Source organism: Hippichthys cyanospilos, chromosome 14 (assembly GCF_059441005.1).
Source record: "Hippichthys cyanospilos isolate Australia breed blue-spotted pipefish chromosome 14, RoL_Hcya_1.0, whole genome shotgun sequence".
NCBI lineage: Eukaryota > Metazoa > Chordata > Actinopteri > Syngnathiformes > Syngnathidae > Hippichthys > Hippichthys cyanospilos.
Window position 1 is genome coordinate 4,495,001 of NC_142382.1, and position 19,713 is coordinate 4,514,713.

Consider the following 19,713-nt stretch of genomic DNA (forward strand, 5'->3'; position numbering starts at 1 on the left):
CTCCAAGCCCTCCTTCAGGAAGCTGATGTAAGTGGAAGTGGAGGGGTCCTCAAATCCCCCGGAGAAGCTGAAAGCAGTTCCCTCCTGTTCTTGGTTCTCGTCAGGCTTCATGGACGTCTGGTCCAGGAAGAAGTTTGCGTTGATGTGATGGACCTACAGATGAGGGAATTTATTCGTGACATAATCCTACTCAATTGCTTTTGTAACGTGTGTGGAGGATAAGAAATGAAGGTTACTTACTATAGTTCCATTTGGGAGGGCGACCATCATCTCCACAGGGAAGTTGTATTTGTCAAGGTGTAAGCGGGCCTTTTCGCTTAGTGCGGGGCTGCGCTCATCAGCCTGGAGAATAAATGTTTGTTTTACAAGCAAAGTCCAAAAAAGTAAACAATTTAGAAGCATATCAAATTGCTCTTTTGTGATTTTAAAGGAAAATGCGACGATGCATCATCAATGGTATCGGACACTTGGTATCGGTATCTACTCAAGTATTGATCCCCATTTCTTACCTGTATGTTCTCCAGCTCTTTGACCAGAGACCAGCTACTCACAAAGCTTTGGTTGAGCAAAGCCAGAACGGGCGAACTTTCCAGGACTGTCTCCCGGAGAGTTCGCCCGGAACCTGCAGAGATAAGATAAGATAAGACCAAGAGACATTCCAACACCGCATATAAACTACTGTATTCTGTAAAGTCATGTCCAATTTCAGATGAACAATTTGCTCTGAAGTGTACGCCTTCAGAGGTTCTGACGTTGTCACTGAGGGGGATATAAATAATGACATGAGCGCATTTTAATTAGATGGTTAGTACTGACTAATTCCTGTCAATGCAATGACTTCATTGCCACAGACTAGCTTTTATTTTATCCTTGGAGAAAAAAAGTATATTACGTATTTGGCCCCATATTTTGTTCCCTATTTGGCTTAAAGACAATGCTAAAATCTAATATAATAAGAAATGCCATAGACGGGCTAACAAATAACATGCTTTCATGCTCTTCTAAGCTTTTCAGCAATACATATGCGAATATAAACAATGGAGCGGCACATTTACACTAGAACTCACAAGCATATATTCTTGATCATCTGCGAAGAGTGACATACGCTCAGTGTATTCATTTGTGTCCATTTTGACTTGGTAAGACAGCAAACGTAATTGCATCTTACTCAAACACATGATGACATTATAAAGGCCAGGATGTCTTCTATTGAGGACACTTGGACTTAGCAGTGTAGCTAGTCAAAATGACAACACACGTCCACTATCATGGACATACATGAACAGGCTGTTCCTCAGGTGGTCATCAAATAGGAACCGATCGTCTCACCTCAGCAAGACTGGTCATCTAGCGCTCCCCAAAGCAGAATGGAATGCACCAACTTTTTTTCTGCCTCCGCACGCTGGAAGGCCTCCGAAAAAGGTAGGTAAGATACCTGTGGTACAGTCCATTGTTAGCAAAGAAACGACGTTTTGAACACCACCAAAACATCTTGTTTACCTTCTTGAAGGGATATAAGGTGACCTCCAGGCGACGGGCGGCTTCTTTCTGATCCATCTCTGCGCTCCACACGATGTCCTCAAAGACGAACCGGATCGGTTCGGCGCCTCCTCGGCTGTCGATGACGTTGCCGTCCTCGTCTGTGATGGTTGAGGGGATGGACGGCCCGGTGGACCTTAACTCCAGCTTTGGAGCACAATGACACGAAAAGGTGAGGAGAAAAATCTTCGTACTGTTTAGGGCTGTCACTATCAAATATTGTTTTGAATCTATGAATTGAATGAAATGAAATAATTGAATGAAAATATCACAACTGCATCGCGAGGCTTCGTGAAGCACTTGTGATTATTATTTTAACTTCACTGGATGATGTTCTTGGTTTAATGATAGAGTGAAAATGTTTTGAATTTCCACTGCATCTTCGAGCCAAGAGTGACATCTAGAGGAATCAAAATAATATCAACTGCTTCATGAAGCTTCATGAAGCACTTGTGATTATTTTTTTAAACTCCAATAGATGGTGCTGTTGGTTTAATGATAAAGGCTCTTAATCAAAACTGCCATCTTGGGGAGTCCAAAAAATATCACTAGTGCTTCGTGAGGCTTTACTTGGCCATCACTACATCTTGTTACTTCCTGCTTGGCTCTTCCAAACATGGGTATGCTTTTTTTCGATTAATATAATAATTAATATAATATTTTTTTTAACTCATTCATTATGGTTAGAATAGATTTTTGACTTTTAAAGCTGTCAATTGCAAGGAAAAAGTTAACGTCACTCACTGCCTGTCCCTTAATTGTGGATCTTGACGTCCATAGCCGTCAACGGCAGTGAATGAGTTTGTGTGAATAAGATACAAAAGGTTGGTAGAAAAGCTTCACCTTTGGAAGGTACCCAATGTCCACCTCCATGTTGCTGCTCTCACTCGCACCATATAGCCACTCCATGTCCACATTCAGAGACCTGTGTTCGGAACGAAAATTTTTTAAAAAACCACGCACCTGAAGTACTCGACTAATATGCTCATTAATGTGAAGTGTATCTTAAGAGGCATTTACTTGTCACTGGGGACGTAGAGGTGAAAATGGCGCACGTGAGAGGCGTCTTTCGAGAGGACAATGTTGCCTGTAAATTGTCCCGGCGTGAACCAGAAGGGAAAATTGGGGACCTCGTTGAGCTGGAACTCGGCGTGAATCCTTTTTGGGATTAACAGAAGTTAAAACAATAAGAGTATTAAAAAATGACCATGTGTTTTCCTTGCACATGAATCCTAAGAAATCTCAGGTGTCTTCAACGTATTCTATCCCAAATACATATTTATATGTTGTTGTTTTTGTTTTTTTTTAATACAGAGTTTCTATCTCAGGTACTTACGTGTATATCTTTTTTCAATTATTTTCAAGCGTATGGCTAATGAGTATCAAAAATTACTAGTTCTAAAGTAATCGATTAGTACTTTATCAATGTAATTCATCACTTTTAGTATCGTATTTTCCGCACTATAAGGCGCACCTAAAAGCCTTAATTTTTTTTAAAAGCCGATGGTGCGCCTTATAATCGGGTGCGCCTTATATATGGATCAATATTGAGATTGGGATTGGTAGATGGGGTATGAAGTGGTAAAGGAAGCTTTACCTGTTTCTTTTGTGTGTTTACAGTTCAACAAGGTTGCTCATATTGACATTGAGTTATGCTATTGAGAGTTTAGTTATTATTTGAGTTATTATTGTTATTACTTTGAGTATTACTATATTGTGATTGAAAAAGTTTTAACATGTCATTAATTGCGGGTGCGTCTTATATATGGAAAAAGTCTTAAAATATGTCATTAATTGAGGGTGCGCCTTATAGGGCGGAAAATACGGTACTTTGGTACTCAAAGTAATCAAGTTGTAACATTGAAGTAATTTATTACTTTAGTATTTTATAATATAACGTTTTGAATACACATTTTTGAATTTTTACAAGTAAAGGAAAATGTTCAATCATTCAGTATTAAAGAATCACAATATTCAGATTGTTGCATTTGATATCATATTTTTTTTTCCCTTCTCACCTGAACACGATGTCATAGTAGAAGTCGTTACTGGCTCGTATGCACGCCACGGTGCCCTGAGGTGCAAAGCGAGACTTTATGAAAGGTCGGGGGTGAAACATGGTCAGCAGCGAATGGATGAGACTCTGTCATGGGAAAAGGGGCAAAACATTTGACATTTATTTTGACTTGACGTGTATAGTGCATATATATATATATATATATATATATATATATATATATATATATATATATATATATATATATTTTTTTTTTTTTTTAAAGAGAGAGATACCTCTTTGCCCTTTGGTGTGGGAGGGTGGTAGCGGTTGTTGGGCAGGTACCCGGTGAAGATGTTGAGCTCGCTGGGGATCACCCACCAAGTGTCTCCGACCTCCTGCTTGTTGTTTGGTGGGAGGAAGACTCTGAATTGGCTGGCAAAGAAGGAAGAAGAAGGCACGGCTGGATTCGTCCAAGAGCGAAGACCACTCAGGCAACTGTGAGAAACCTGCGGCATCAACAATCATTCTCAAAAAAAAATATGGGTAAATATCAGTAAGAACGTGACTTTTTAATATGACTCATTTGTGATATCCTACTAAATTCCTGGTGTCCTCAATTGAGGACATCCTAACCTTTCCAATGACACATCAGGTGTTTAAGTGGAACACAATTAACTTTGCTGTATTGCTGAGAGAAAATTGACACAAAAGTGGACAAAAAAATGAATGACTCTCAAAAGAATATGTCAAATTTCATCAATTCTTCTGAGGGATGAATTTGCATGTTTGGGTCTTACCCCAAGGAAGCCATCTTTGCTTTTTGTCATGGACTCCAGAAGCAGAGGCTCCATTTTGGCCTCCAGTGTTAAAGTCTCTCCATCCGGGTCTTCAATCACCTCATCTTGTATGTCCCCTGGAGGTGCAATTCCTGAGGAAAACAAGATTAGGGTAATTGATTAAAAAAAAATATGGTGGTGGTGTTGTTGTTTGAGCTACCTGTAAGTTTCTCCACAATCGGTTTAAACTCCTCCGGACTGAGATAGAGGTCATGGTTGGTGTCTAAAGATGAGAAGAGAAAAAGCCCCTCGGCACCCAGAGTTCGCACACTCTCCTCCTATTTGAGGGAAGAAGATTCCACATTCATTACACATACTTCAGTGATTTCATTGTCAATGCACGAAAACTGGGTTACTGCTGCAACAACAGATTTTGCACAAATCTGGAAATAGGAAAGATCTGCTCAGAGGCCACAGATTTTTTGCATATGTTCCACCCAGTCAGGCCTTGTCTCAGGCACATGTTGACTGCCAGATACACAATGGGGATGTGAGGAGAGCAAATATGAGACCAAAGAGAGAAAGAAACACCCCTGCAGATGTGTCTGCAGTAGTGGACACCAAACCAAAACGGAACTCAACCATCAATACTATTTATTACTATTATTATTAATTATATTTACTATAATGTGTTCTATGCAACTGCACTAACCCAAACACGGTTTTCTGAGTTGATGGAATGTGGAGTAAACACTAAAATCCACCTGTTTTTATCAAGCTCAGTCTAAAAAAAAAACGTGGATTCATATTCACAAATGTAATATTAACTCTTATGCGGTATTTTGCCCAATCATTTTATCTTTACATCAAATGTAAAGAATTGAAAGAAGACACCAGGGAGCTGAAATTTCACACAAGACCAAATGAGTTATCAGACTTCCAGGAAAGTGCCATCACTTGGCTAAAATACAACAAGAAGTATGTGGAAGAAAATGACCCACAAAATACACCACAAGAGTTAATCATAATGAAGGCATATGTCGTATAGGATCACAAATATCTTTGACTTGGTTTCTGTTTTCATAATATACTTGACAAATGAGTACAAGCTAATTCTGGGCATAAAAGAATGTGAATTAAACCGTCCATAATTGCACAATATGATCTGTTGTCAAAATCTAGTATTTTGGGTTAAGGTCTTCGCTCACGTGTCGCTTGAGAAAGTGGGTTTCTTGATAGTATTTGATTCCCCAAGCAAGAAGTGGAACAGCAAAAACCAGAAGCAGGGTGAGCGTTCGTGTGGAGATCCTGGAGCGCTTCTTCTCGCGGTTCTCTTTATGCACGTCGGCCGCCATCCTCTCCTAGCACAAAGACATGTCCCTCGTCTGATCACTCCAAAATTGCCCAAGCGCAGATTTGCAAAGCTAACGAGGGACTGTTAGCAAGGGGGATGGGAACGAAGTCCCATACAACCGCTAGCAAATTAGCCGTACATCCCTGCAGGATTGCGCACTGTAGTTGTCAAATAATCAAGTGAAACATGCGACAAACGGGAGGTTATACTTGTCTTTTATCAAAGTAAAAGCATACAGAAACAGGCGCACAATTTATAAGGCTGATAAGAGGCGAGTTCTTTTATTTTGGAAAAACATTTCCGGAATTGTAATTCTGCAGGACCAACAATTTTGGTATTTCCGTGGTGGTTGAAAGGGGTAGGGTCTTGTCTCAATTCGGTGTTTTTTGTGGTTTTCCTCCTCCCAGGAAGCTCTGTTAAACAATTTAAATTACATGTTAGTCAGCCAGGAAGGACATTAGCTCATAATATGCAGCTTCTGGCTGCTGTAGCCTCTGTGGCAAACAAATTTGGTGTACTGGACTGTACTTTTAATAGAAGTACAGTAACGTCAAAAAAGTGATAAAATTATGAGTTGATCCAACTACTTGGAGGAAAATCGAGTTCGGTGAAATAGTTCTGTTGTCTATCACAGAAAAAAAAAACATGTTATGATGACTTTGATCATCCTATTTTGGCCATGTAGTATCTTTTTAAGTTCAAGTTTCAAAAATGTATATTCAACTTTTCGTCACTAATAACCTACATATTTTTCTCAACTTCTGACGTAAAATTTATTTAACAAAGAACACCAGTTTATCAGACTTTGGTAAAGACAATCCGACTCGGGTCTTTATTACAGCTCCACACAGTTTTACACGTATTTACATTAGTTACACTTTGCATTTTTTTTTTGGGTGAGTCCAAATATCCAAGAATCAGTTTGTGGAGAAATCTATTCACACATGTCTTCTTCCACAGGTTGCGTCTTGACCTCCACGACCTTTGGAGGGATATAGGAGCCCATCCCAGCCGCTCTCTCGGCCTCTGCTTGGGTGTATGGTTCCTCTTGAAGTTTTTTCAACCTAGATGGAGCAAAACCAGGCTCAAAGTCCAAATCTTCTGTTGGAATGCATAAAAAACTCCCACAGCCTTACCGTTTCTTGTGGACTTTAGACTTGAAATGGTCTTTCAAAGACTTCATATCCACAAAATATCTCCTGTACGACAAAAAAAGTCACTATTACTAAACTTGTACCTCTGATATGTGCATTCAATTAATTTGTAAATGGTTTAAAAAAAAGATGTGTTAAGAAAATTGACTTAATTGCTTGCAAACAAACACATTGGTCTCTGAGTCAGATTTGACCACCGAAAATGGGCTGATTTCAGCAGGGCATAGAATAGGGTGTATAAATTATAATTTTGGACCATTGGGATTTAGTGTAAGGCCGTTAGGGTGATTAATATGTTATTAAAAGCGATTTGGAATGGTAAAAACACACACTTACGCGCAGTGTAAACAGTAGTGCTGTGCACAACCCGTCACATCATAGTCGACCTCCTGACGAAGCAGTTTGGCAGCTATCTCAGGCTTCATATCTGAATGGATCTCATCCAGGTCTTTGGTCCTGCGCTTCGTCTTCCACGTCTTGGCAATGTTCTTCTTTTTGCCACAGTTATGGTTTCTTGTTTGTTTGGACTTCCCCATGGTGAAAACGGTGGGCTGTAAAGACAATTGTGGATACATAACAAATGTGGATACGGGAGTTTCGGGTTTAAAAAACTAAACAAAGCCAATGATTCCCAAGATTCTAACTATCTATCAGTTTTGTTTATTTTGTACCAAACTACAAACTAACCGTGAACATATTACATTCAGAATTTCAGTGAAATCTCAACAAAAACTGAAAAAAAAAACATCATTTTGTCAATCAAAAGTTTGGCCTGCTTGGGAGAGTTTGTGTGCGTATGAACCCTCAAGAAATTAAACCTTTTGTGAACAACTTTGGTGGAACGTTTAAATTTCTTCATCAGCAGTCATTTGGCCACATCGAGGTAATTTTTCCAGTACATCCACATGTGAATTAATTCTTGTATTGAGCGAGTGTGGCGACGTTTTAAAAGTCAATTGCGCAATCGATCAAGATTAAATATGCCACTGATGGGGTTGTCCGTCGTCATTATCCTACGACAAAGGAAAAGATACGCCTAACAACGTACTTCATTTTAACCATGTTTTAGTTATTTTTCCCTCAGCGTCATCTACATGTTTGCTTACCTTTAACACGTGCAGCCTGGAGGAAATGGACTCGTTCACTTCCGGGTCGAACGAAAGGGCGAGAGAGGCGTCTGTAGAGGGCGCTGCGCACCTCTGGCGATATTGAAACGTTTTGTACAGAAAATAAGCCATAAACGGATAATTAAAGAAATAATGTTTTGATGTAATTTATATTCCATTTCCTAGAGTTTTGTTTAAATAAAATATATATGATAAAAACAAACTATTAAAAAAAACTCTATTTGCTCCACGTACTGCAAAGCCGATAGGACTTATTGATCAAGTTTTTCGAACGTATTGGTAAAATCATAGGCCAAATAGTACAAATATTTTCTGGGGTATTGACACGCACAGGCAGTGGTGGCGGTCACACGGGGTTGTCGTAGAACATTTAGCTGTTTATTAGTAATTTCTATGGTTTAATTATTACGTCTACAGTGCACGATTTATTACCATCATAAACAGTCGTTACGTTTGACAGGACTGGTGATTGGTCGAGAGCTAGCTGAAAGCCAACCGCAATAATCATTATTCGTCAATAGGTGACGGTAGCGCACTCTGACAATTTGCTTACCGCAATTAAACACAAAGAAGAAGAAAAGGAGGCGGTGTCGAACTGCTTTAGTGCATACGCGCCGCGGAGGAGAGGGAAGATGGCGGAGAGGAACGCCGATATAGAGCACGAATGGAGCGAGCGGGGCCTGGACACGGCCGAAGACACGCTGGTCGCAATGGAAACCCTGTTGGCCACACTTCGGGCTTTCGAAGACGGCCTCAGGCAACAGGAATTGTCCGTGGCGTCGTCCGCGGACTATTGTGACAACTTTTGTCAGGTAACGTGTGCTTGAAACCCTGATGCTATCGTTAGCAGAATGCTAGCTCAGTTTGGCTTGTTTTTGTCGGAGGGGGCGAGGTGCTTCAAGATTGTCGGGATGCCCTGGTACCGGTGGCTAACCTTTTGTAATTGCAATACGGTTCTTTTTTTTTAACAAACGTATGCCAATGCTCGCCCCGCAGCAAACAGCGTGCAACGTTTAATGGGCGCTTCATTTCTAGCTTAGTTTAACCATGGTTAATATTTGAAGAAGCTCAAGCACACGCCTATTCGTTTAATAGTCGTGCGTTCTATATTGTGATAAAATATTGTACATTATGTTTTAAACTGGCCCTTTAGTACGCAGGATTGCATTTAAACATGACGTTTCCTCAAGTGACTACTCAAAAGTATTTTGAGAAATCATGTTGCTTTGAAGTGATACTTTTTAAAGGCTATTCCATGTAAAATTCAAGCCAGGTTTACTAAAGTGAATTTAAAAATGAACACGATTATGCTTAAATCTGAGTAAATGGCGAGAATCGTGAATCTGAAATTGTACACGCCATGATTATGATATTTTTTGCAATCCTCATCTGACTGTAGTAATGTTAAAGAGAAGGTCTAGAGCTGTATGTTTTCTAAGGATCATATTCACTCAACAGGTCATAGACATTAAATACAAAGATCATAACTATAAAGAGGCCAGAAGGTATTTTGCCACAAAAATCTAAAATCAAGAACTGTGATATAACAAATGCTCTATCCATTCCTTCACATTAAACCTAACACAACTATCCACATTTGAATCCATACTGTCCTAATTTTTTTCTCAGTCTTATTTTGCACCAGCTTTCTTTCATCTAAATCGTCTATAGTCGGAAGTAAGTTGAATGTAATTAGTGAACCCCCACAAATCTCCTGGGCTGAAATCCTTTTTGCAAGCCCCTCTTCGTAGGTGTGCCATAAATAGACATTGGGGAATTAATCAAGGCTCCCAAAGGACACTCAACCTGCAAGGTTGTCTCTCTGGTACTCAGGTGTCTGGCGATATCTTACAGTGCAGTGTTGTTATAATAAGCTTAGCAGCCTGCAGGTTGAAGGTGGCTTACATTTTCAAATGCCTAAAATTAGTGTTGCATCAGAGGGTGGCAAACAGTGAAGATTGATTGGTAAATAATAAAACTAAAGAAGCCCTACTGTAATGAAAGAATTGACCATGTAGGAGTATAAAGTGTGGCTACCATTTTTATAAATACAGGAATTAAGCAGAATTTGACAAAATTAGTCATATAATCAAATAAAAATAACTTATTTGCAGAAACAATTTTTAATCCTATCCACGACAGCAGAACACACTAGAAACAATGGTGAAAAGGCCAACTTAAAAATTAACCTGCTTAGCAAATAATATGGACGTGAATACATATGTATTCTGCATTTATTTTGAAATTTTACCCAGTAGCAGATTGCCAGTGTCAAACGCCAGTCCTTGAGAGCTGATACCCTGCATGTTTAGGATGTTTCTCTAACACAGCTGAAAATGATCCTGCTCATTTGAATCAAGTTTGTTTTGAGAAACGTTGAAAACATGCAGTATACCGCCCCTCGGGGACTGGATTTTGACACCTATGGTACTGCAACTGCTACTCCCAGCTCCCAATACAAACAAAACACCGTTGTTTTGAAATTGCGCTCAATCGTCGATTCAGAGCGCCAACAAACAACGTAGCTGGACTCATACTTTTGACATTGATATCGAGCACCTGTTGTCAGTGTTTTCCGGTGCCTCAGGCTTTGTTATAGTTGCGGCTAGCCTAAATAAGCTGCTAGCTAGCAGGGATGGAGGACTTCATATAGGCCGGTGTGATAGATTTAAATGATTCTGCACACTTTGATGCTGAAGCCTGACACAGTTGCCGTTCCTACTGATCAATTTTGACAAACCATTCTGATTCCAATGTGCTTTTTAAACCAGCTAATTTTTGTAATAGTTCAAAATTTATAGAGAGAGATTTGGAGGAGGAAAGAAGTGCATGGCTCATGTCTTCAAATGCGTAGGTAAAATCAACTGGCAAAGCATAAACCTCATTAAATATGAATATATTTACTAGTTTGAAATGGGTTGTTTCCCCCTAACTGAGCCAGTCCCCTCGGGCCTAATCAGCAGCATCTTAAACCAGACGGTGTCAAGTGGGATCAATCAAATGACATCAAGCGTCTCCCCTTCCCCTCAAGTGGAAAAACCTTGTTAATCTCGCCTGATTATGCTTGTTCTAAGGGGAAAACCAGTGTCATGCTAGTAACTTTTGTGTTTTTATCCCTCAGGCACTTATGCATTATGCTGGTAGCAGAAACTCCATAGACCACGGTCTTCCACTTCTTGAGGTCTACTGCCTGTCGATAAACTGCTTCGCCGCCGCCCGCTCGCACCTCACCGCAGAGTCGGACAAAGTGACTCTTGTTTTGAAAAGGCTAGCTCTGTGAGTGCAAATGTTCTGATGAAAAAGGATCTGATGTTGTGATTGTCATGGCTATTGTCAAATAACAACTTATAATGTTCCGTATTAACTTGTCCTACAAGAGTCCATTATTTTAATTATTGTAAATAGTCCTTAGTTTGATACCGCCAGACAACGGACTTTTGCATTCTTCTTTTGAAATGCTTTTCCTGGCCTGAAATGTGGTCTCTTTCATCACTTCTTGCTTATTTCTTGGGGGGGTTCTCTCTTTAGTCTCAGGGAGGTAAAATGCATGCTCTATTGGGTTATGGTCAGGTTTGGTCAATCGGACTTTTTCTCACTGAGGGAGTCAGCCTTTTTTTTTGGATTGGCAGTGTTTTGTGGCATTATCTTGTTGCTTGATGAAGTTCCTTTTGACTTGGATAAACTTTGTATATATTATTATTGCACAAAACATGCTGGTTTCTAAACCTGATAAGGAGAAAATGCCTGTTTGGTGTTTGAACAAGTCAAAACTAGGCATGTGACGTTATAATTTTGAGCAAAAATACTGAAATATTGCGGTATCACCGTATTTAAATTACAGCTATAAAATAAATAATTAAAAAAAATTGCAAAACATACATTTTTTTACATAATAGTTTTATTTTTAAACAAAATATATTATACTGCATGTTCCAATAACAAACCTTTACCATGCTAGATTAAAATATGTAAATAAAATAAAAACTAACCTTCAGTGAGCAAAACAACTCACATTCTGTGTTTTTTCTTCCACGCAGGAGCTGTTTTGAACTATTTCTTTCAGTTCCGGAAAATGAAATTCCTTATGAAGCCTGGGTTCAATTCCACCAATCCGTTCAGGTAAGAAGACGTTTCTTTATGTTGATTTCAGAGCAACCCCTGTGTACCAAGTCTTTTTAAATTTAGTGTACAGTATAAGATGAGGCAATTCTTTGTACATTTTAATCGTATTCCCGAGTTGTTAAGGATTCTTAGGCTCCTTAAAGTTTCATTGAATCCAAATTTAGAAACAATTGTTTTTTACAGTTTAACAAAACATTTGGTTTGATTTTGGATTCTATGCAGGTTGCACATGACACCTTGTTACAATATGGGAGTACAGATCTTCAAGCTTTGCTGCAGATTACAGGAGAGGGGGGCGCATGGAGCAATCCTGTCCTCGCTGCCCTCCTTTCCGGCCAGCCTACCATCCAACAAGAAGGTTCAAAGATAACTAATTTATTCAACTGTAGCAATCCTCACATTATATTGTGCCTGTCATAATATGCTTGTGTTATTTGTTTTTTGTGCAGTTGACGCATACATCTGCTTGGAGGGTGAGGGTTTTATGGAAATGCGGGTAAAGCATCTGGAAAAGATGGGTGAGGTCGCCAAGGCTGCGGTCCTGGCAAAAGCTTGCACAGACTGCAGCGCTATCTCCAACCAAGCGACTTTTCGTCACACATACGTCGCCCTGCTTTGCCAGCTGCTTCCCAATCAAGAAGCCATAATGGAGGTAAAGGGATTATATTAGAATATATATTTTTTCTTAAAACAGTTGGTTTGTCCAGATCTTCTTGTACTACTTTTTGGTTAACACAACTTTTTTTTTCTTCTTTTTCCCCCCAAATGTATTTTTTCTCTGAACAATGTTTCACTTTCCAGCTACTCAGGTTTTGGCCTGGAATGCAATCCTTGTTTGTGTGAACTCTTTTTTTTTTTTTTTTTCACATATTGTTATACATTACTCCCTAACAGATATCCAGGCAGGACTGCAAGGATGTTCTTGAGATAACCACTAACTTGGAGTTGGAGGGGGAGGAAAATACAGGCTTTATTTTGTGCACAACCTTCTTGACGCAGCAGCTTCAACAGCCCAGCCTTGACTGTTCCTGGTGAGTCTGCTGTGGGCCTTTAAGGCAGTGAGCTACTATTTGCATTGTGACAAGTATCCCAACATTTCTCTGGAACCTGTCAACTGATTTTCAAAAATTCTTGTTGAGTTGTACTCATGTTGAAGTTGCTGTCGCAAGTGTTGTTTTTTTTGGGGGGGGGAACCTTTAATGTTGCTGCTGCTATTATAGCTCATTAAACTTCAACTTATTCTTCTATCCATAGGGAGCTGACTCAACTCTGGTGTAAGCTTCAGAAGAAGCTGGACCCCTCACTTGTGTCCCTTCTCGAAAGATGCCTTCAGCTGGGTGCCATTGCCAGAACAGTTCAGCATTTGCTTTACCTGGTCCGATTAATTCAAACAGAGGTGGGATTTTTTATTTTTTAAATACACTTTTGCAAACCGTTACAGGCAAAATGTGTAACGCAGCAAATAGTATCACTGGTATAATGACGGTGATGGTCCATTGATTAATACACTGGAAGAAAACTATCACCGGTCTGTCAGAATTTCAGGCCAAAGAAATTAAAACTTAATACTTCACATTCATAATAAAGGTAAATTAGAGCAAGGTGAAAATATGAATTTGTTTTAATTGTTTCCCCAATGTATCATGAAATATATTGATATTATTGAAATTTAAATTGTGTTCATTGTGATTGTGGTTAAAATGAGTAATATTTTTCAGGCAGAGGCAGTGGGCACCCCTGCCTCGATAGAGCTATGTGTTAAAGCTCTGCAACTCCCAAAGCTCGATGACTCGGAAAGCAGAATCGGCATCTGTAAAACAGTGTCAAGACTTCTCCTCAATGATCTGGAAGTGCGACGGGCCTGCCTTCTCACAGAGTTCCTGCTGAGCCCCAGCCAGTCGGCCTTAAGTCGTCTGCAGGAGCTTTACCAGTGCCCAGACCAAAAGTACGAACAGGAGAGCGGCGTCATTCCCAACTCGCTACGATGCGAACTGCTGCTGGTGCTGAAGGCACACTGGCCCATTGACCCGGAATTTTGGGACTGGAAAGCCCTCAAGCATCACTGCCTCTCCCTTCTCGGGTTGAAACCCGAATCGGATGGGGAAGGCGATGAGGAAGAAAATGAGAAACCACTCGCGTGTCAACTCAACGCACTGACAGAACCCGAGGCCAAAGTCTGTTTAAATGGAAGTCTTCATCTTTACAAGCAGGATGATCAAAAGCCTTCTCACATAGGTGGAGTAGAAGCAGGAGTGAGAAGAGCCAAGCTCTGTTGTCGGATTTGCACCAGATCCTTCACCGACATTCAAATAATTCATCACTCCAAAAGACACATTCAGGACGACAGACACCCATGCCCAATATGCTTGCAGATGTTTAGGTGCAGAAAGGAGCTTCTTCCCCACATGAAACATCACCTACAAAATGAGACTCTTCATCACAGTAACATAACAAAGATTGAAGATGATGAGATTGAACCCGGCGAGATTACCATCGACCCTTCTTTAGTTTTGTATTACGAGTCCACGCAGGATCCCGAAGCCTTGCAGCACATTGCGCAGCAAGCCAAAACTGTCAAAGACATGTGCGTGGACAACGAGCACGTAACGTTCGATTACATGAATCAGCACTTCAGTCTGCGCAACCGAGAAGAATATTCCTGTCCCGGAACAGGGTGTTCCAGGGTTTTTAAACATTCCAAGTACTTATATGTGCACTTAAAGTCAGACCATAAAGGCGATGAGAACGTAATGCATTTTCATCAGATGAGAGAGCAACGGGAGAAGTGCGCCTTCTGCCGGCGCCATTTTGTCTCTGCTTACCATCATTACAAACATCGAAAAATTCACTACTGTCAGCAGCCGTACATGTGCGTGGTGATGGGTTGTGGTGCCAGCTTTGCTTCTTCCAACGAACTCATGTTGCACAAACAGATTCATGGCTATCAAATAAGCTACCAGTGTGAGCTTGAGGGCTGCTTTGTGACTTACTCAGACCTAGGACAACTTTATCACCACGAAGCACAGCATTTCAGGGATGCTGCCTTCACCTGCCCGGGTCCCATGTGTAAAAAATTTTACTTTTCCAAAAGGGAGTTCATTGAGCATCTCTCTACACACAACCTTACATTCTCCGAAAAGGACTTTGAGGCTCAGAGGAATGCAAAGGAGACGGTTTTCAAGGCTGATCTGGAAAGGACGTCCCTTACGACTAATCCCGGTGATGCAGAAGTTAGTATTTTTGATGAACAGATAGCTTCCTTAGGGAGTTACGCAGCGTCCTGTCAACCGTCTGTCAACGCCAAGCCCAAATCAGTCCTGACCTCGGTGGCGATGTGCTTTGATGGAAGCAAGTTCACTTGCGGATTCGAGAAGTGCGGTATGACGTTCTCCCGAGCTAGAGATGTCCAGAGGCACCTAAAACACGCCCACCCAGAACACCTTAAAATGGAGAACAAAGATAACAAACATGACAAGGAGCAGGGACCAAAGTGCAAAAAGTTCAAGACCGAAATGGAGTCAGACGGCGAAGGGGATGAAAATCAACACTCTGCGCCATGCTCACCCGAAGATGAAGAAAACGAATGGACAACCTCTCCCCCTTTGACAACAAGCCTTCTAAAAAATGATGTCCTTAAAGAAATTCTTATTGGGTTTAGTAGATTGAATCTCAATTCTTTGTCCTCACCTTGTGTACTAAATAAGCTGCCCCAATCTGTCCAAGAAGCGAATACATCCCTTCATCGGGCTGTGTTAGAAAATCAACCTGTGGTCTTGATTTCTAAAACCTCTCCCCATCTACCTAAACGAAACATAACAGAAGAAAGAGATGTCCAATCACTGAACAATGCCAAACCCTACACTTGCAAGATAGAAATGTGCGGTTTCAGGACGGCACATAACAGCAACTTGCTTCGTCACTACATTAAGGTGCACGGCCAAGCTTATGAAGAGGCCAAAAGAAGTTTTCGCTTAACCGACAAGTCATTTAAACTTAAAGGAAATACGACAGAGGAAGACTCTATTGAATCCTCTATTTTCAAACCCTACGCTTGCAAGTTAGGAAAGTGTAACTTTAGGACTGCAAGGAGCTATAGCTTGCTACGCCATTATGTTAAGAAGCATGGCCGCCCCCTTGAAGAGGCCAAAGGAATGACCTGTTTCACTGACAAGTCATTTAAGCCCTTCAAGTGTCATCTGTGCTTCAAGACTCACCGTGAAATGAAAGGGTTGCAGACCCATTATATTCGGATTCATAACATTACTATTGGATCTACACAACTTGCAAATCCTACTTTACAGAACTCAAACCCAACAGTGAAGATAGATATTCCCAGTTGGGAACGTGAGGAGAAAAAAAACTGTGAAAATAAACAAAACCCCAGTAGTTGTTCCTCGAGTTTGGCCGTAAATTCAGCTGAGATTCAAGAGGAAGAAAGCGATCACAAGGGAGACTGTGAGGATGAAGTTCCACTCCAAGTTAGAACAAAACGCTTAGTGGCTAAAAATAATCTCTGCTATATTCTCGATAAGTTCAATAAACCCTTTCATTGTGTTGCCAAAAACTGTGACGCGGCTTTCTCCACTCAGGTAGGCCTAGTGCGCCACCTTCAGTTCACTCACCATTATAAACGCTCCCAGCTCCTGTTGGAACAAGAAGTGCAAAACAATCCCGAAGTCAAAAAGGAGAACGTAAAGAAAAGCCCTTACCCAAACTCCGATGAACCGAAACCCCAATTTAAATGCCAGTTTGTTAACTGCAATGCCTCCTATCACCTGAAAAGCAGCCTGGCGCGTCACACCCGCATTGTGCATTCTCAGATGCCGGGCTTGATTCGGTGTAAGCATCAGGGCTGCACGAAAGTATTCACCCACAACGAAGCACTGAAGAAACACACCCTGTATCGGCACTGCGAGTACTACGACTCGTTGGTGGTACGGCTCCAAAGCACGCAGAAAAAGTCAGTTACGGGATGTCAAAAAAAGCTCATCGTACCACCCCCTAATTCTTCCACACCGGTCTCAAACGGGTCATCAGCACCTGAACCGAAACATCTCGCTCTGTCAAAGGAAGTTGATGGTCAAGAAGAGCAAAAAAAGTCGACGAGTAAAAGAAATAGTTGCAGCGATTTTATTTTGAGATCGCAAGAAGAAGCTCTGCAAATGTGCCAGGATCGTTGTTTACGTGTGGCCTTTCCATGCATGATTCAAGACTGTGACTCGGTCCTCAAATACGGGCCTAGCTTGAACCGCCACTACAGACTGGTTCACAGCATGAAAAGGCTCTACCTTCAGCGAAATGCCCAGAAGCTTTTTTACAACGCCGAGCAGCTAGAGGAGTTGATTCAGAAGAAGTCAGCTAGGCCGACAGTCAGCAGAAACGAGAACGCAAATGAAGTTTGCAAAACGGAGTGTCGGCCAGACTTGGAGGAGGAATTGATTCAGAAGTCAGTTAGGCCAATTGTCACCGGAAAAGAGAACTTGAATGGAGATTGCGAAATGGAGTATCAGCCAGAGCCTGAGAAGGAGTTGACAAAGAGGAAGTCGACCACTGTCACCAGAAAGGAGAACCTGAATGGAGTTAACGAAATAGAGTATGAGCCAGAGCTGGAGGAGGAGTTGATTGGGAGTACGTCACCTCGAGCAACCCTCGCTGAAAAACAGAACCCGAATGGAGTATGCCAAACGGAGTACCAGCCAGAGCTGGAGGAGGAGTTGGTCGAGAAGAACCCGGCAAGGCCAACAGTCACCAGAAAAGAGCGGGAGTCACCCCAGGGAGAGGATGCGCAGCTCAAATTACACTCTGACAAAAGAAAAACCCAAGAGAAGGCTCTTCCGGATCCCCTGAAATTCCCCGTGGATGAAGTTGTTCCGCCCGCTGACAGAAACGGCGTCCTTACCGGCGACGCGTTGTACGGAGAACCGAGGTCCGAAACTCGCGCTGAGAAATCTGTCGTAGAAACTCTGAATGGTCACAAACACGTAGAAAAAATACTGAATTTAGAGCAGATAAAACCCCTCCTTCGTCCATTTACCATCAATCTCTCACCGCCGTGCTCTGTCGTCTTTCCTTCGGAGGAGGGCCCTCAAGATGCGTCAAAAGACTGTAAAATGACAGAAAAGACATGTCCGTCCCCCGTGCCCGTACGGCACCCGCTCAAGCGAAAAAACGAGCTCTCCGTGCAGCCTTCAAACGTGATAGACCCCCAACCTCTAGACGCCGATCAGCAGACCTTCGACATCACCTCGTACAAGCCAGTTGGCTTTGAGGTTTCCTTCCTCCAGTTTATACAAGACAGCTCACCGCAAGACAAAAGTACACAACTGCAAGACCCCACTCCAAAAGACAAAAAAACGCTCCTCCCCAAACGGCGAGAGTCCTTCCGGCGCAGTTGTTCAGTCAAAGAAAACAAGCAACAGGGAGTCACCTTCACCCGAAGCAGACGCGGTCATCCAATGCTTCACAAATCGCGCGGTACTAACGGGGAATTCCCATACGTGCGAAATTTGAAGTCCATCTTGGACAAAGCCCTAGCTGGGTGCGGAGACCTGGCCATCAAGCAGCTTCAGTTCCTCAGGCCCGTAGTGGTCCTGGGGAAGCCGGTGTGTACGGCCACCCTGCCTCACCTCTTCCCAGCAGACCCCAACAGCAGCAAACTTCTTCTAGGAAGCAAAGCTTAACATTGCACCTTTTATGAATTAAGTTGGAATTCAAGTGTTTATTTTATTAAATTTGGTAATGCCGTGTTTTGGCTGCTAAACAGAAGACTTGGGAAGTCAGGAGCACAGAGTTCAAGCCATGAACCCCCACCCCTGCGGGAAATTCATCATTTCTAGCGTTTATTCAAAACACTGTACATTTTTGCATATTGTTAGAAATGGTTAGGATCTAAAGACTTTTACCTGTGTCAAAATCTAATGTACTTCCTACAAAGCTGAGAGAAAGCGTGATTGGCACTTAAGTTGATGCAAAAATAAATGAACTTGGCATTTGTGCTTGGAGTTGAGATACCTGTGTAACTTTGTAATAAATTTAAAAAAATGAAATCTTATGTTTTCTCAATCCGTGCTCCATAATCATGAACTCCAGATAAACCAAAGGTCGGGCTGACCCTCGAGCTCTGTAGAGGCTTCTTGTTAGCAGTACTTTTTAGTATAATGATTTGGTAGGTACTCAAGGTCTCTTTAGTATTGGAACTAGGGCTACTGACTAAATATTTATGTGTTTTGTGTATGAAACGATTTTGTTAAAACTTTTCCTATCACTTTATTCAAAATTCTGGAATTTCCAATTTACAGTGCATGACATTGTTTTGGTCCATTAAGTCAAACATGAGCGAAATTGCAGATAGCGTTTTTTCTTTCGACAAAAATTACATAAGCAAACGACTTTCATGGATAACTATAGAAATTGAACATTTATTATTGAGAAATTTGCAATTCGTAGCATTTGGACAGTTTTAAATGATGAAAAGCTATTTTAATGATTGTCAAAAATATAAATGATAGTGGATTAGTTGTCTTCACTTTTGAACACATTTGGTTTATATTAAGACATTAATTACACTATTTTTAGGCTTGTATTTGAATCAATTTTAACATTTAAATATGCAGTTAATACAAATAACTTGTGCTATAGTGTC

At 41.2% G+C, this 19,713-nt stretch overlaps 3 protein-coding genes across 3 annotated transcripts in view; 1 reads left to right on the forward strand and 2 right to left on the reverse strand.

Annotated features, from left to right (window-relative positions):
* The window catches only part of selenon (selenoprotein N), a 7,058-nt gene extending 1,229 nt beyond the window's left edge, over positions 1–5,829 (reverse strand). Inside the window, exons 1-12 of the mRNA XM_088434037.1 lie at positions 5,523–5,829; positions 4,535–4,652; positions 4,336–4,466; positions 3,832–4,044; positions 3,558–3,682; positions 2,560–2,697; positions 2,383–2,464; positions 1,501–1,686; positions 1,330–1,435; positions 510–622; positions 241–342; positions 1–153 (exon numbers count right to left, since the gene is read on the reverse strand). The exon at positions 1–153 is cut by the window's left edge and continues 1,229 nt beyond it. Coding sequence (XP_088290163.1) covers positions 1–153; positions 241–342; positions 510–622; positions 1,330–1,435; positions 1,501–1,686; positions 2,383–2,464; positions 2,560–2,697; positions 3,558–3,682; positions 3,832–4,044; positions 4,336–4,466; positions 4,535–4,652; positions 5,523–5,669 — 1,614 coding nt within the window. The 5' untranslated portion in view covers positions 5,670–5,829. The remainder of the gene's footprint in view (positions 154–240; positions 343–509; positions 623–1,329; positions 1,436–1,500; positions 1,687–2,382; positions 2,465–2,559; positions 2,698–3,557; positions 3,683–3,831; positions 4,045–4,335; positions 4,467–4,534; positions 4,653–5,522) is intronic.
* Positions 5,830–6,458: 629 nt separating this feature from the next.
* On the reverse strand, positions 6,459–8,296 carry znf593 (zinc finger protein 593). The gene is made up of 4 exons (XM_088433395.1): positions 7,929–8,296; positions 7,159–7,373; positions 6,805–6,867; positions 6,459–6,732 (listed from the first exon to the last, which is right to left on the reverse strand). The coding sequence occupies exons 1-4, from the start codon at positions 8,058–8,060 to the stop codon at positions 6,603–6,605; spliced, it is 540 nt and encodes a 179-aa protein (XP_088289521.1). The 5' UTR covers positions 8,061–8,296; the 3' UTR covers positions 6,459–6,602.
* A 268-nt stretch (positions 8,297–8,564) lies between these two features.
* rlf (RLF zinc finger) lies at positions 8,565–19,065 on the forward strand. The gene is made up of 8 exons (XM_088433889.1): positions 8,565–8,761; positions 11,071–11,225; positions 11,987–12,068; positions 12,294–12,429; positions 12,521–12,723; positions 12,966–13,102; positions 13,326–13,467; positions 13,790–19,065. The coding sequence occupies exons 1-8, from the start codon at positions 8,582–8,584 to the stop codon at positions 18,749–18,751; spliced, it is 5,997 nt and encodes a 1,998-aa protein (XP_088290015.1). The 5' UTR covers positions 8,565–8,581; the 3' UTR covers positions 18,752–19,065.
* The last annotated feature ends 648 nt before the right edge of the window (positions 19,066–19,713 follow it).